Genomic DNA, 17,884 nt, shown 5'->3' with positions numbered 1-17,884 from the left:
GATATTAATAAAAAAACAGAAGTTAAATGGGGTCATTAGGAGCACCAAAAGGTGTTTACTTCAGGAACCTTTTGACCAATACACCTTAGCCTATTTAAATTTCCAAATTTCTGTTTACATTCTTTATGGAGTGGAGTTGAGAGCTTGAATGCTTTCCACCCTGAGCATATCGCGTAGTGTTACTCGCGGTCATAGATTATATTTTTTATCTTGAATTTTTCTGCAATTTATCTTTGATGTAATTTGTTATATCATATTTATTATACTTTACTTTCTCTATGGAGGTAGATGAATGTTATCAGTCAATAATTAGCAGGTCCTCACTACCTCCACTCTTCCTTAATCACTCTCTTATCAAAAAAATGGTGGCGTGTTGATCATAAGGGGTTATTAGAAATGTAACATTAATAGCTATGATACAGGCTTATCTTTTGAACATTGGGTTTGGTGATAAAAATAATCGCGGTCCGAAACTATTGGGAGCTGCATGGTCATGTTCAACTTATCCTCACTTGTGATCTAGTCAACGTAACGAGTTATTGCTTTCTATGCGCATAATATCGACAATTTCTCACGTAAAAGTACAAAACCTAAAATCTCTAATGAATAAAACATTTTTTCCTCTCTCATTCGATTCTCACTGTCGCCGTGATTTCTATTTATGTTGATACTGCGAATGAAGTCATCATTTGGTACGGCAATGGTCAAGGCTGCAGCACTCCCCTGCTGATGAGATCTCGGCCAAAAGCCTACGAAACTAGTGCTGACTTCGTCACTTCTGCCGGATTGAGGTTTTGCACCCGGCTTCTAACCTTACTAATATTGGTTATTGTTGTGAGAACAGAGTGGCGATAACTCATATCTTGTAGCGAAGTCATGCTTTAAACGCACCAAACGAGTAAACTTTATATCAGTTGATTAAGAACTTTGTGGAGTAGAAGGTGTCTAGTGAAGTTGATTTGTTGAAATGGCTGAAACCGCCGGAAAGGTAACTTTTGTTTTTATTTATGGATGCTTGATTGAAAGATAACAGTGTGGATTTGAAGTACAATCAGTAGTGGATAAGTAGTGCGATTTTGGGGACAAGCAACTCCTATTGCCTTTTCCTGTGTAAAGAGTCACGTGAATTGTGTGATATTATGCGATAATAGAGACTAATGAACCGGAACCTGGAACTGGTAATATGGGTACAGTTTCCAGCTCTCGTAAATAATACACAATTCTGCTTACTGGTGGAGATAGCCAATACGACTTCTAACCTTCATAGAGGATATTACAAGATGTAACCATTGTAAACTTCGTTGAGACCTTTACGAGTAATCCAACCATTTACATAAAAGAATCTTAAAAATCATAGTTATTAGAAATCCACTTGCTGAAAGTATTTTTGGCATACTATCATAATTGATGAGTCCATTTTTTTATAATTTAATCTGATAACTACGTATCACTCAATTAGGCAACGTAATGATGACATGCATTCTTCTGCGCTATCTTTAAAATTTGTATGACCAGAATAATAGTTTGAACATACATGAGAGTATCACGCAGAGTTCTCGTTTCAGAAATTGGTATGTAATGCTCATTTGCCAATTTTAGTATAAAAGATAATTGTTTATTGCTCTGTGATAAAAAAATAAAAGATAGAAATTTTTTATGTTTTTCGCCTAAAGTGTTGATCTCAGGAACAATGATTCCCGTAGCGGAGCTATATAATACCCTGTTACCTCCTATTCAGAAGATTTTTGGTGTATTGGATCAATTAGAGGATAGAGGGTAATTTGGGTTTTCCGCAACTACACGTTACGTAAATTTTATCGGACCTACAAGCAATACATGTGCGGAAATGGAAAGAAATCAACAGCGATAAGATGAGATAGTTCCCAATGTGCAACTCTGTGTTTATTTCCTTGCAAGCTATTATTATAGCCCAACCGAAGACTGGTTCGAAATGCACATCAATGATAGCTCAGTTTCTGTATCTTTTGATGCAGGTTGTGCATGATTTTATAGCTAAATATACAATTTGTGAGCTAAATAACATTTAGATTCCAGGATGTTCTCTTCGTCTCTTTGATATCCACACTTCTTCAAACTTTACATCATAATACTAATAAGTATTATTCATAATAAAGTTTTTACATGGATATGTATTTTTCTGATTATGTATGTTTGTAATATATCTTTAACATTCTTCAACCTTAAGATGGATCTTAAAATTCATATAATCTTTACAATTAAAGAAAATCGTTAAATGGTGTGTGAAGGACACAAAGCTAAAAAAAATTAGTTGTTCGAAGATACTTGTGGAGTTGATGACCTCGCGAACTCGTGGGAGATTACATTCTTATCTAATACTTCCCCTTACCTCTGATCCCACTGATGCACCCCCTATGGGGTTCCCCTTTCCCACCAACCTTGACGCATTTGCTCTTAGGGAATGCTGGAGTAAGAGGAGACAAGTCGGGAAACCGGAAGCTCAGCGGTCTAGGAATGAAAGGATTTGTTGATTTTTCATGTAAAAATATTTGGATACACGATAGTTCCATTTATATACAGCTCGTGGTGAATATACGTTGAATATGTCCAATATTCAATTGGACTTGGTACTGACATTATCTCGTGGAGGGAAAAGAGAAAGGAGAAACTTCTATAACTGCTATTATTATAGCTGGATTTCCACCAAACTTTCCAATATGATGCTTCCTATTGAAGTCTATCTTACTGCATTTTACAGAGCTAGTAAATAAATTTTCAAAATATAATAATATACTTCTATTGACTTTATTTGAGCAGTTAACATACCGGCGAGTATTTTGAGGTCTAGTTATCATTTGTATGTACCACCATGATTTTTTTCCAGATTTTAAGGCTAGGTAGTTTCTGAGAACGGTTCCTTGAAATGATTGGCCCATTTCGGATCCTCGGAGGAGAGGAGCTTTTGACAACCAATGACACAGCTAATATCTGCTTTGACAGTACGAGACCTTTCATTTGATAGTCCACATGGCTATATTAGGTAAAAAAAAATGTGCACTCCCTCTTCCCTTTCGCATGTATGGTCACCCTTCTTACACTTAGTCGAGGCCAATGTTACTCAGTTTCCACCTTTTCACCAAATTTCGTATGGATAGGAGTAATCGTTTCTGAGGAAATAGATGTGACAGACAGACGGACGGACAGACAGACAGTAAACCGATTTTAGTAAGGATTTGCTTTCAAGTCCGGATAACTGAGTGGTTAGAGCGCTAGGCTGTCGCAGCAGAAGGTCGCAGATCAAATCTCGTTGATAGCAGAGGGATTTCTATCGTGACTCGATGTTGGATACAGTCGACTCAGCTGTGAATGAGTACCTGAGGTAAATCAGGCTTATATACGTGGGCGAGCGCAACGCTGATCACATTGCATATTACAAGCCACTGTAATCCTATAGTACACCGCTACGGACTCGAATGAAGTGCTCTCACACAGGTCAAGGCCCTAATTCAATTGGATTGTCTCTCCAAAGATTATTTTTATTTGCTTTCAACAAAACCTTAAAAAGGAAGGCCCTTAAATTAAAGATATTATTTACATATGCGAATCTATTTTAATTTTCGAGATCAACGACAGATGCAGGAATCCGAGACTTAGGCCCGTAGAATAAAAGTCTAATAATCACAGAATCCTATAATGGAAGAGACCACTCTCCTTCTTTGCCTGTATTTATATAATGATTGATGATAATTATAGTTAGATTATCCTTGACTTTCTGCCCATTTGTGAAGAACACCATTTCTCCGCTCTTGATTTTTTCTCCATCCTGTTCATTACTATTACCGTCCACAGATCAAGTCTGGAGGGAGGGACTTGTATCGTAGGTTGGATGTTGGATATCAGTCAACTTAGGTGCGAAGGGAAATAATTCCAGGCGAGTGCAAGGGTGACTGCATTGCTTACTGAACTTGCTGGTACGGTCTTGAAGCAAAGTATGTATGTGCTGGCTAAGATAAGATAGGGGTTGCAGGAAGAACGGGTTGATTGGAGTCAAGCACGAGGGCAAAGCTACCTCAAAGCCCAAAAAGTGGCAAAAGTTGCATGTGTAGGTCCGCCAGCGTATAATTCTAATGAATTCAGCCTCAATTGCGTACAAAGCTTCATGTGTTTCCCTATTAGGAGTTCTATCGAAATGGTTTGGAAATTGCTTTGTATCCGGTAAACCACGAAAAATTGGTGAAACAAGGAGAAAGTTAAGGAGGAAATAAAACAAGTCGGGAAACCGGAAGCTCGGCGCTTCAGGTATAAAAGGTTTTGTTTGCTTCTTCTGTGAGTATATTTGAGTGCAGAACTATCCCATTTGTACGTAGTCCGTTATGTATATGCATTTAGCATGTCAGACTACTCACTTTAGTATGATATGGATATATATTTAGTTGTAACTTTGTTAGTCATGGTATGATGTTGATCAAACTTGGGGATAATAAGGTTCATATTATCTTCTACACTACTATAAATTTTTATAACTCTAGGATAAACTTAAGAGGGGTTTTTACTCAATTTCCCCAAAAATATTGTAATGTACTATTATTAACTTATTATTAACAGATGTCGATATGGAGAGTACTATGAGGCCTGGATTCCATATAGAGGCAGTTTCGTTCATTTTTTTCAGATTTTTCAGTTGGGTAGTTTCTGAGAATGGGTCCGTTAAAGAAATCGTCACTTTCCACCCCTCCCACTCCCCGCCTTTCTAACAAATGTCAAAACTAAAACCGGCTTCAAAAAATACGAACAGGAACCTTTTATTTAATACCCAACATGACTATATTTGGTGAAAAAAAAAGTTATATCCCCCTTTTACATGTATGGGGCCCACCTTAATTTCAACGTAGAAGGATATCACTCACTGCATATCTCGGCGTTCACAGTTTCCACCTTCTCACAAAATTTCGTGTCAATCGGTATAACCGTTTCTGAGAAAAGTGCGTGTGACAGACAGACAGATAGACAGACACACATTGTTTTGCAAACAAAGCCTTAAAAAAGCAACGGCAGACGGACAAACAGACACACATTGTTTTGCAACCAAAGCCTCAATACATGAACCCTTTGATCTACGGCAATAATTCAATATCCTTCCTAGTACTCACATGGACAGACTTTTCGAGAGGAGTCAGAAATGGAAGGATTCCTTCTGGGCAGGAATTCTATCGGGGCAGAAGTAAAAAAATTGTAATAAAATTAGATAAATTATGCGGGTTAGGGTGATTTGCCTGATTTTCACCTCGGGCTTGGTTTTTCCTCCATACGACCTTGCTGATTAGGCTCGGCATCTCTAGGCCAATTTTTATAGAGATACCTTTTGTAAATATATGAGTTTTACTGGCAATCAGGGCGATGAGGAGGAGAGGGAGCGTCGTTTAAATTAGAGCTAATTATTAGTGGTTCTCTATTTCAGTAGAAATTAAAATTCATGGCATTCGATCCGAAAATAATAATAGCCGCGCCCGGTCCCAAGCTCGGCTCTGAAAGGGATGGGTAGCGTCAGTCTGAATGGTTATATGCCATTGCAGCGTTTTAGGGGGTAAGTGGAAAAAAGGCAGGATCTTTCGAGTTTTACAGATTATTCATTGAGGAAACTATAACCACACCTGGTAGTAACGTTTAAAATGCAAATCCATTAAATGGGGAGAGACACGAATCTAAGGTCAGATACGGATAACCCGCGGGAGTCGTCTTACTTATATAGACAGAACGACTTTGAAACTGCCAATGGTGGGGCAAATCGACGTTTAGGCCGGACGATGACAAGGAGCATGGCTCATCCTACATCGCAGGTGTAGGTGCAACATCTTACCGCCTGTTGTTTCTTAAAAGGTTCGTCAGCAGTTTCCCAATATGCGGACGTAACTGTGCAAACCAGCATCACTTCATTACTCGATGCGAGAAAATCCCGGCCATCATGAGGGAGGGTGTTTGATTGGAGTCATCGCGGAAACTAGTGACCAAGAGCATCAATCAATCACCACCCCGCATTACATTCAACAGTTTCAATTCAATTCTTGGAAATGGATACCTTACATAGACCAGGTATCTCCAGCAACTCCGAGAATTCTTCATTAAAACTATAATGAGATTGTATCTCGACAGTGTGCTGCTAGGTTGACTCAATTCAGCACGGACAACGGTACGATGGCGGAACGTTCTTCTTTGAGAAGCAGAACTAGATCGTAATTCGTCTCGATCATTCTCCAAGATTCCCTGAGGAGTATACTTATAATGGAGATAATAGTTTATCATTTAAACAGACTTCAACGTAAGGTAATGATAGAAAATCCTTGGAAATATGGCGGCTGATGTACTCGGTACAACCTGCACGTAGATGTTATGTGGATAGTCTCCCCTTCACAATTACATAATATACAGTTGAAGTCGGTGATTGAGGGGTCATGAAAAATGCACCATTTACAGTTATTTGTTGGCATTCAAGGATCTCGAATTGGAATTTCTATATGTCGATCTTCTCTTGTACTGACGTTATATTTGACTTGAGGTCCCATTTTCTGCTCCTCGAGTTCAGAGGAGACAATTTATTATTTTGGAATGAATTTATTTTTTCCGAAGACCATCGCCAAAACTTCGAAGGGCGACGGGCCATTCTGATGTTGTTAGGCGACTATCTATCACTTTGGGAGCCGTTTTTTGCTTTTATGGTCCCATAAAAGGAATCTAAAAAAAGACCCCCCATTTTTCCCCCTAGTAGTGAGGAAGCTGTCAGTCCCAGAAGAGAGGCCCAATGCCGTAGTGCTTCATGACTACCTCTAAAGATAGAGAAGGAATTTCAAGAGCTGTCGTTATTGCAATTTATTTGCTACTTGCGTCGATTTCTTCATTCCGGGTACGGAGTTTTTTTTAAAGAGGTTTACTCCCCCATGTAGGAAGAATGGGTAGAGAAAAACAAACACAAAGGGAAACTTTCTGCTTGTCCGCGGTTACTTATTTGCAAGAGTACCTTGCGATATTTAGTAGCTGGTCTTATATGTCATGCCATTATACATACGATTCTATTGGCCGCATGCAGCTCTGCGTTTGTAACTGAGGTCGAGGATAAATCGAAGTATGTGAGCACGAACACAATTTCCTCTACTTTGTCGAAGGTTATCATCGTTGACATTGGTGGATGGACGGCATGAGCCGAGCCGGTATGAGCCAAGTTTTCTACGACCTCAAGGCCTTTACTGAATGCTTCGTGCCACTAAAATATTTGCGTACTCCCCAAAGCACTTCTGCGAAATTTTCATTGATTCCGTAATTTCACTGGAAGTACAAAATTGCGGGTGGATATTTTGTTTTCTGTAGTAAAAATTGCAGGTCAAGTTTTTCGCGTTATGAGGAAGTAGTGGCTGAATCCGCACGAATAGATTTATCACGTTCAAACTTCACAAGAACGTTAAAGGTTATGCCAACCAATTGGAAAAAAATTTCTATAAATCTAAGATTATTATAATCCTGCATATCCTTTTGGAACAATCTCATCATATTCAGACCAAAAGGTGCCTTCTGTCTACTGAATATTTTGGCTTTGAGCGAAAATTATGCGCTATCACCCGAAATTGCGGAACTAATTTAGTTTTGTTAAAGTCTCCTAATCCCGGTCCCTTGTGGAAACTCTATGTTTGGGGGGATCATCTGCCTTCTTTCCACTCTCGACGGGCCTAGTGACAGATGCTATTTCAATATAGGCGTTTATTACTCTTAGCCGAGCGACCCATCCCAAATCCGAACTTCTCTTTCCCTATGGAAACCGAGTTTTCATATCAATGCACTATAGCCATACTAGCCATTGAAAGGAAATCCGGGGTGAAAATTATGAGGAAAACGATGCCGTGGTGAAAATTATCCGGGGCGGGGGTGAAAATTATACAAATCCGCTTATTATCGCTTGTTTTCATTGAAATTTCTGTTGGCCCCGAAGAAAAATCGAGCCTTGGGGGAGTCCCTCCTTTTTCACCCCCTCTAGTGAGGCCTGCTGATTTTTCGCTGTAAATCAATCTTAACTTTTACAGGGCTGATCAGGAACTACATCTGTGGATCGCGTATGAATCGAGGTAAGATATTGTGATAAATCAGCCTGCCGAACCCGATAAAAAGTTGCTGGTTACAAGTCGTCCACTCCCTGGGCGGGGCGTATGAATTAGCCCCTAATATGCTTTTTGGGGACGAAGGTAAGCAATGTAAGCAATTCAAAACTTCAACCTCGAAATGGAGAAGTGGAAGATCTGCCATGATAAGCCAGGGAAGGTTACAATCGTAGTGACCATCAGATAATCATCAAAGATATGGGAAGGGGATCGCAAGGCAGGAGACCTGCACAATCAAAAATAAGAAGTGGGTCAGGTTTACCCAAACGAGTACGAAGGAAATTATATTGACTCCTTTTTATTTTTCTTCAGTCTTTATTCCATTCAGAAGCGGAGTGGGAATTCATGTTAACTAAGATACATATTAATAACGTAGTTCTTTAGAATTGAAAAGGAAAACTGGAGGGCTTTGATGGGATCGGCACTTGAACGGTGGATTTACAGGTTGACCGCTACCATCTGTTAGTGGAAGTAAAAACATGGGAGGTTAATTATAATCATCGTCAGTTTCTCATTTGGATTAGGGGAGAATGCCAATACCTCTACAGGTTCGGAATGCAATTGGAAACTTCAAATATCTGTCCTAGAAAATTCGGGGCACGCATAATTTTCTAAAATTTTTAGGTAGGTGTCATACGCTGAGAATAGACACATACGGAGAATACATTGAACCTCTAGCGGAGTACTTCACTTTAGGTTTAAGGGAGTGTGTTGATCAATGAAGACATGGTGGCTGACCTCTTACCGTTTTTCTAGGCGTTATCATTCATACTCCAGAAAAAGAAAGTCAGTGTTGCATAACATATCATTGATAAGAATTTAGCACCTAGCTTACGGGCTGGAACTCAGGTTCCAGTATGTAGGGGTTTTTATCGTTGACAGAATATTGAGAGGGTCTGTAGTCTTTCTCTCATTCATAAAATATCCTGCAGGGAGAATTGGCTCAACAGACTTGGCCAAATATATTAATAGAAGATTCAAAAGTTAGTGGAACGTTTAGGAGTTTGGATTGCTTTTCTGAGAACTTCATTTTATATTAAATTCTTAGATTTTGGGGTAGTTAAGTTTTAGGGAAGATGGGCTGACCAACTACCATCGTAATAATCTACTAATTTTCATTCATTTGATTTATTCTATTTTTTTTTTCAATTTCTAGGTAATAAAATGTCGTGCCGCAGTTGCATGGGCTGAAAAAGAACCTTTTAGTATTGAAGAGGTCGAAGTTGCACCTCCTAAGGCTCATGAAGTGCGCATCAAGATGGTGGCAACAGGCGTGTGCCACAGTGATATTTCTTTTTTGAATGGTTTGCTTCCGAGTGCTGCAAAGTTTCCAACGATTCTTGGACATGAAGGAGCTGGTATTGTAGAAAGCGTGGGTGAAGGTGTCGAAAACTTCAAGGAAGGGGATCATGTTATTCCTCTATATATGCCGCAATGTTTCCAGTGTCCCGGATGCCGTCATCCGAAATCGAATCAATGCTTAAAATTGTTTCCACAACAAATGCAAGGACTAATGCAGGACGGAACAACACGTTTCACTTGCAAAGGACAAAGTTTGCATCACTCAATGGGTATTTCCACTTTTTCAGAGTATACTGTGGTGAACGATGTGTCGTTGGTAAAAGTATGTTGGCTTTATAAAAATATGGGAGAAGATATTAGTTAGAAATGTATTTTTTCAACAGATTAATGAGGAAGCACCACTAGAGAAAGTTTGCTTGATCGGATGTGCTATAGCCACAGGATATGGAGCAGCTTTAAATACAGCTAAGGTGATTAGGAATGGTTCTTACTAAAGAGGGAATATACGCCACATAGCATATCTTGATTTATTGATTGAGATCGCGAGCATTTATTTATTTTTCTTTTTCAATATTGTCTCTAGGTTGAACCAGGAAGTCGATGCGCTATTTGGGGTCTTGGAGGGATAGGTCTGGCAGCCGTGATGGGTTGTCGTGCGGCAGGTGCTTCAAAAATCTACGGGATTGACATAAATCCAGATAAGTTTGAAACCGCACGAAAGTTTGGCTGCACCGATGTTTTAAATCCAAAGGACTTCGAAGGAAAGAAATTTGCTGATGTCTTAACCCAAATGACTGGCGGCGGTTTTGATTACACTTTTGAATGTATTGGAAACGTTAACACTATGTTGGATGCAGTGGAGTCTACAAATCGGTTTTACGGAGTAACCGTCTTAGTCGGAATTGCTGGTCATGAAAAGAAAATGGATTTATCCCCGTTGCTGATAGTGTCAGGTCGCACGCTTAAAGGCTCATTCTTTGGAGGTTGGCGGAGCGTAGAATCCGTACCCATGTTAGTTGACGAGTATATGAGTGGAAAGATAATGGTGGATGAATTCATCACGCATAAATTAAAACTAGATGATATCAATCAAAGTTTGGAATTGATGAAAGATGGAAAATGTGTTCGATGTGTGATACATTACTAATCGTTATGATTGAACGAAGATTTGTTTGTTTGCGTTATATATCCAACAGGTTTATATATATTAGTCTATGTGAAAAGAATATAATAGAAATAAATATCTTTCGCAACCCTTCTGCGTTTATTTTCTTTAAATGCATTTTTATTGGAAACAATTTTGAATTTTTTATGAAGGTTAATTTAATGAAATAATGAGTACTTTTGATGTTTGCATTCTTCACCAATAACAGAAGCACGTACTAGAAGTTTCCATTCTATATACATATATACGTATTTTGGGAGCTACTTACTCATTTCTGTAGTAAGTCACATTCGCTACTAGATATTTGCCTTGGAAACAGAAAACAAGTCGGAATACCGGAAGCTCGCGCTTCGGATATAAAGGTTTTGTGTTCATCTTATGTATGCACATTTTTCTATCCGTATATAGCTACAAATCCAACATACCTACATATTAGAGCCATAGATATTACGCTCACCCTAAACAATCAAACTGCCTATTTCCGAATACTATACACATATATGCACGTATATAAATTGATCGTACCCATATTTCCGATTTACTTCTTATATTTATCTGAATTAGGCACTACCCGCAAAGTTCATTAGCATGCATATATTATATACCTATATACACATGTCTAGTTGATAAATAGCTAAAAAAATAAAACAAAATAATTCTCTGCGACCCAATTCATAAGAACTCATTTCGTTGTGGTATTGATGAATTGATATGTGATGATGACGTCATGCAGGTTGTAGAGTGCACGAAATTCACAAAAAATTGTAAAGTTTCACCCCCTACAACTTTGTTAATAATAATTGGATTTTCTTCAAACTTGACCAAATTGTGCATTATGTTCTTCATTACACGCATGCCAAATTTTGTACTTCTGGGATGAACATAAGGGGGGTGCCGGGTAAATTTCTGAAATGTGGAAATATACTATTATTAACTTTATTTGTGCAGATATCGGAACCGGATATATTTTGAGGCCTAGATTTCGTAGAGATGCACCACTGTGATTTTTTTTAGATTTTTCGGTTGGATAGGTTCTGAGAACGAGACCTGTTACACTTTTTGGGGGTCATAGTTTGAGCCATCACTCCTCCACGTTTCACCCAATATCAAATATTAAACCAGTTACAAAAAGTACTAATTGAGACCTTTCATTTGATACCCCACATGGCTACATTCTGTGAAAAAAAAATTTGCACCCTCCATTCACATGTATGGGGAGCCCCCTCTTAAACTCAACACAAGATGACGCCACTTACTGCATGTAAAGGGAACACCAGACTACATACTCTCACCAATTTTCGTGACAATCGGTCTAGTCGTTTCCGAATAAATCGGGTGTGACAGACAGACAGACAGACAGACAGACAGACAGACGACAGACAGACACCGTCTCGATTCTAATAAGGTTTTTTTTCACACAAAACCTTAAAAACCGTGAATAGTCCTTGGATCGACATTGGCTCATTATGTGAAAGGCGAAGATGAAAGGAGGGAATGAACACTGCTTCTATCGCGTCGTGGGCAGATTAATAAGCTGATTGAGTTCATAATTGCGTGGTAGAATATCCAAGAAAACTCCGGGGCTCTTTCAAAGGCGCTTCTCTTTCTCGAAGCTTTTGCTCTTTTTTGCTCTATCTTATGGTTATGTTTGCCGTTTCTTTCCTGTCCCTTTGAAAAAGGAGGAGAGTTGAATTTCTATGTATAGTCTGAATCATCATCAACTGCGCAACAACCGGTATCCGGTCTAGGCCTGCCTTAATAAGGACCTCCAGACATCCCGGTTTTGCGCCGAGGTCCACCAATTTGATATCCCTAAAAGCTGTCTGGCATCCTTACCTACGCCATCGCTCCATCTTAGGCAGGGTCTGCTTCGTCTTCTTTTTCTACCATAGATATTGCCCTTATAGACTTTCCGGGCTGGATCATCCTCATCCATACGGATTAAGTGACCCGCCCACCGTAACCTATTGAGCCGGATTTTATCCAGAACCTGATGGTCATGGTATCGCTGATAGATTTCGTCATTGTGTAGGCTACGGAATCGTCCATCCTCATGTAGGGGGCCAGTCTGAATAGAAGAAATAATTAGGCGTTTCTTCGAGTAGGTGGAAAAATGTCATATGCTTATAATAGTAGCCACTATTATTCTGGCTGTTCTATATTTCTTGCCTATCGTTAAGGCAACATAAAGTGTCGTTTGTGGGCTAGCAGTTTGAACATCCTGTCAGGTGGTGTTAATCTTTGATATCCTCTATGTTGATGAATCCGAATCCCCACTTCCGATTATGTTAGACTTATCGGTTAGGATCTTAGACTATCGTAACAGGATACGAAATGCTTTTGGGATATTGTTTACTCTCCTTGAGTGAGAATTCTACCGCTACAAATTGGCCTTTCTGGCTAATGACAATCCCAAACCGCGTCTTTATCACTTTGGACCCGGACAGACTCTATGAAATTTTGATCCGGAAGCAGTTCAGAGAAGATTATCTCAGTAGTACACTGTTATGGGCCGACAGAAACTTTCGCTGTAAAGGAGGAGGAGGCTTTCTATCAGAAATTAGCATTGGTTGATCATTGTTGCAGTACAAAGTTTCCAACCTTAGGTTTCAACTGGCAAGGAACGTATGATCAATGAGCTCCAATACATCAAGCAAAAAATATACCATATCGGCCATTAAAGCACTCAAGCGGACTACGGTAGCCTGACAGTCAACCTCCGACACATTGTAATACAACTTTTCCAAAATAGGATGAAGAAACGGCCATGCTTAGTGGCCGGAGACGACCTTGAGGGAAGAGCTGTCCCAAAATCCTAAAAAGTTGGCGAAACTGACCGTGAAGGTCCGAGCGCAAATACTGAAGCTTCATCGGAGCGTTCAGTCGACACGTGCTTCCACGTCTCTGTGCTAGTTAGGCTCAGCAATGTGGGGGTGGGGTCCTTTGAGCGTTACGATCCCTTACGTGTCATTACACAAAATTTACTGTCTATACCAGCGCGTGAGTCCGCATTTGACCTTGAAAATAATCGCAAAAAAATAGGGATTCGCGTAAGCCTAACTAGTTAAACCAAAGCGCGAGCTGAAACCTGGAAAATGAAAAAAAAACCGACGGCTCACCCGCGCGTGCAGGCTAGGTTTGCACACAACTCCGTTTTCATCATTCTCCTTCCAAGTCCTTGATTTCTACTCACTTCACAATCTTTAAAAACTCTAGTCCACAGTCTTTATTATTCCGCTTTCCTCGGCCCGGTTGATTCTTTCTTTGTATTCCTTCAGCATATAGCCGTAAAGGCCCGTAGATCCAGAGACTTCTGAAAGGCAATCACCTACATATGAGACGCTAAGTCTTAAAAAAGAACACAACAAACGGCTAGCTCTATTGGCATACTACCAAGGATAAGGCAGGAAACTCTACTTTACAAGGTGGGAAAGGAAAATTGAGGTTTAGGAACACTTGCTTCCGGGGAGAAAAGGCGTGAAACCTAAAACTAGAAATGCGAAGGCAAGTGTTCGTGGAGCCTAGCCAGGAATAATGTTGAGAAACTATTGTTTCTCTATCCGACTCAACAAAACGAAGTTGTGAGCCGTAACAGGCTATCTTCCACGGATTTGAATCCTGAAACTAGAAAATGTATGTGCTTGAATCCAAAAAACGTTGGGCCCAACGTTGGCCGGAAAATAGGATGATCAAGCGACCATTCTAAGTGGCCGAAGACTATCCCAAAAACCTAAGAAGTTGGCGGAATTGACCGTAAAGGTCCTGCCACAAATACTAAAACTGCATCGGAGCGCTCGGTCGACATGTGCTTGCACGCTTCTGTGCTAGCAAGTGTTAACGATGGTTTGGAACTTTTGAGTAACAGCGGTGATAATTTTTCCGTACTGCACTGGGCTTGGTGATAAGGTATCTCCATTTTCAAATCTTAGACAAAACAGCGAAGGTAGATCTAATACAGTTAATGCGTCAGGTGACATCAAGTTCGATATCACCATTGGTAGAAACAACGAAGATATATAAATTGATCAACACCCTCGATGCTTTGCCTGTTAACGCAAATAGGAAGAGTGCAATGTCCAGTCAAACTGATAATCTTAGTTTCGTTGGTGCTTATGTACAGGTAGCATGGGGAAAGTCTCCTATAACCATAAGGAATACTATCGGCGACAGAATGCAACGGACTGAGCCTTCCTACTTCCAGATACACTGTTGACGCTGTTGAAAGCGCGCTGTGGAGATATGATGTTGATGTGCTTAAAGTGGGCGGATATTGTCTCCCAGAATTTACGGATGAGAAGAAGCAGCAGATAAACCATCCCGCCGGGAGAATGTGTTTCCTATGTTCCTCGATCCGCGACCATGTCCCAGCAGATAGCAGACCTGACGTGGTCACAACAACAATAAGCTCATTTTCAATGGAGAGAAGAGCACTTTTGATAGTGTCCCAGTGTTTATCAATCTTCGCTGGCAAACTGTTCAACAGTGTACGACCAAAGATAAATGGTTCTCTGTCTGACGGGTCTTCACACCTTCTGAATTTGACAAGGGAATGATAAAACGGGAAAAAATCGTTTTGTATATTTATGGGTAGCATTGTGGCACTGATCTCGATATCACTTACTTATTTCGACAAGATATCACTTACTTGCTTTGATCACCATTTTGTTGGAAATTTAGAAATTGTTGCTAACATTTGATTCCGTTGTATCATCGGGTTAGTCGGACCCGGTATATTATCAAACGATTGCTGGACAAATCATGTTTGCAAAAAGTGAGTTTTTGATGGAAGACTGCCACTCACGATTGGAGGAATTATTTCCTCAGCGGATATAGGCTACATTAAGGTTCATTGCACTGCCCCTTAGAAGCAGCGTTTGCCGCATTTGTCGATTTGAAAGTTTCTTCTTCTTGGATCAACGATACACATTCTTCTTTGCCGGTGAATTTGTTCCTCCTATATACAATCTCTCAACAAATACGATGGGCGTCAGCATCGTATCCTGGCATTGCCCCCACATATTTACTCTTGGTATATTGGACAGTTCTTATGAATGTCCCGTTGTGAAAAGTTCCTGGTCGTACGGAAATTAAGTAGAGCAATACAAAGTATCCTTATCTTCCAGTTGATCTTTTATGGTTAATTTGAGTTGTCGTTAACAAATGTAACCTGGAGGTCTTTTGAAATCAGCATGCAGAAACGGTTACCGTTGAGATATAATGAATGGGCTAGTACTTAATTCCCCCACTAACAACCATGGTTCTTATTTGACGTATAGAAATGTTTTGAAGCAATAGTGGGTAAAAATAATGGAGACTCAATGCTCAACGAGGAACTCATCTGCTCGAAAATCTCATGGAAATTGTTTCTCGTTTATTTTTTCGCCTGGCCAAATATGCTGAAGAATGAGAAGAATTTCTCAATCGTATATTTATTCATGATAAGTTTGTCACTTCAAGCCTGAATCAAAATAGGCGAGTAAAGAATGGCGATTAAGAAATGTGGCTGCATCAATGAAGGTCGAAAAGTGATTGCTTGCTGGATGAGTTCTTCCCACTATACCTCGGGATTTTAAAAGTAATTTTTAGTTGAATTTCAGTTAAGTTGTTTGTCGAAATAAGAGCCTTTTGCTGTTATTCAAGACGATGCGCATTTCTTGGAACCAGCTAAAAAAAATACTCTGCAGTCCAGATTCATCAGCTGTTTGGACCACAGAAGGAATCTCTAGTACGTCAAAGTTTCAATAGCGGTGAAGAGGTTGAACTCTTTTTGGCAAATAGTCGGATATTCAAGATGTAGCTTTTTATGATAATGGAACCGAAAAAATTACAAAATGTTAAGTGTATTTCGGTAGAAGGTAGTTATCTACCAAAACTAGAGAATTGCTCCTAAATTATATCGTCCTGAGATAAAGTATCACCTATATTTGACTTGCGCATAATAGTGATGTAGATGTCTCTATTCCTATCTTTTCATCATCATCAACGGCGCAACAACCGGTATCCGGTCTAGGCCTCCCTTACTAAGGAACTCCAGACATCCCGGTTTTGCGCCGAGGTCCACCAATTCGATATCCCTAAAAGCTGTCTGGCATCCTGACCTACGCCATCGCTCCATCTCAAGCAGGGTCAGCCTCGTCTTCTTTTCCTACCATAGATATTGCCCTTATAGACTTTCCGAGCTGGATCATCATCATCCATACGGATTAAGTGATCCGTCCACCGTAACCTATTGAGTCGGATTTTATCCGCAACCGGGCGGTCATGGTATCGCTCATAGATTTCGTCGTTATGTAGGCTACGGAAGCGTCCATCCTCAGGTAAGGGGCCAAATATTCTTCGGGGATGTTTCTGTCGAACGGGGCGAAGAGTTTGCAATTTTTCTTGCTAAGAACACAAGTTTCCGTGGAATACATGGGGGCTGACAAGATCATTGTCTTGTACAGTAAGAGCTTTGACCCTATGGTGAGACGTTTTGAGCGGAACAGTTTTTGTAAACTGAAATAGGCTCTGTTGGCCGATAACAACCGTGCGAGGATTTCATCATCGTAGCTGTTATCGGTTGCGATTTTCGATCCTAGATAGGAGAAATTATCAACGGTCTCAAAGTTGTATTCTCCTATCTTTATCCTTCCCGTTTGACCAGTGAGGTTTGATGTTGTTGGTTGGTTGGTTTTTGGTGCTGACTTTGCCACCATGTACTTTGTCTTGCCTTCATTGATGTACAGACCAAGTTTTCGCGCCATCTGCTCGATCTGGATGAAGGCAGTTTGTACATCTCGGGTGGTTCTTCCCATGATGTCGATATCGTCAACATAGGCCAGTAGTTGGATGAACTTAAAGAGGATCGTACCTCTTGCATTTACCTCAGCATTACGGATCACTTTCTCGAGGGCTAGGTTAAAGAGGACGCATGATAGGGCATCCCCTTGTGCTAGACCGTTGTTGATGTCGAATGGTCTTGAGAGTGATCCTGCTGCTTTTATCTGGCTTCGCACATTGGTCAGGGTCAGCCTAGTCAGTCTTATCAATTTCGTCGGGATACCGAATTCTCTGATGGCCGTGTATAGTTTTATCATCTTTTGGTTCTGTAAAAGTTCTGAATTCCCAATTAACGTATTCTATTCTAAATTGACAGCTATCTTGTAAACACAAGGGACGAAACCAACAAACCAATAAAACTTTCTTGAATCGTCTGGATTTTTTTGGCTACAACAGCTTTTTTATTTGACGTTCATGGTTTTTCTCCTAAGCTTGGAGCTGTCTACTATAGTGTTTATCGAATGAAGTAATAAGCCAT

At 40.0% G+C, this 17,884-nt stretch overlaps 1 protein-coding gene across 1 annotated transcript; it reads left to right on the top strand.

Moving 5' to 3' along the window:
• The first annotated feature begins 631 nt into the window (after positions 1-631).
• Positions 632-10,677, top strand: LOC119657794 (alcohol dehydrogenase class-3-like). Its single transcript, XM_038064878.1, has 4 exons — positions 632-988; positions 9,277-9,744; positions 9,806-9,892; positions 10,006-10,677. The coding sequence occupies exons 1-4, from the start codon at positions 968-970 to the stop codon at positions 10,567-10,569; spliced, it is 1,140 nt and encodes a 379-aa protein (XP_037920806.1). The 5' UTR covers positions 632-967; the 3' UTR covers positions 10,570-10,677.
• The last annotated feature ends 7,207 nt before the right edge of the window (positions 10,678-17,884 follow it).

This window comes from Hermetia illucens, chromosome 5 (genome assembly GCF_905115235.1).
Source record: "Hermetia illucens chromosome 5, iHerIll2.2.curated.20191125, whole genome shotgun sequence".
NCBI lineage: Eukaryota > Metazoa > Arthropoda > Insecta > Diptera > Stratiomyidae > Hermetia > Hermetia illucens.
Note: the sequence above shows the minus strand (reverse complement) of the source record. Positions and strands in the feature narration are given on the sequence as shown.

What these genes read in the sequence shown, in the direction of transcription:
- LOC119657794 (XM_038064878.1), top strand. Translation starts at nt 968, where the DNA reads ATGGCTGAAACCGCCGGAAAG. An exon ending in ACGATGTGTCGTTGGTAAAA is followed by an intron (nt 9,745 to 9,805) that starts GTATGTTGGCTT and finishes TTTTTTCAACAG; the next exon opens with ATTAATGAGGAAGCACCACT. An exon ending in CAGCTTTAAATACAGCTAAG is followed by an intron (nt 9,893 to 10,005) that starts GTGATTAGGAAT and finishes TATTGTCTCTAG; the next exon opens with GTTGAACCAGGAAGTCGATG.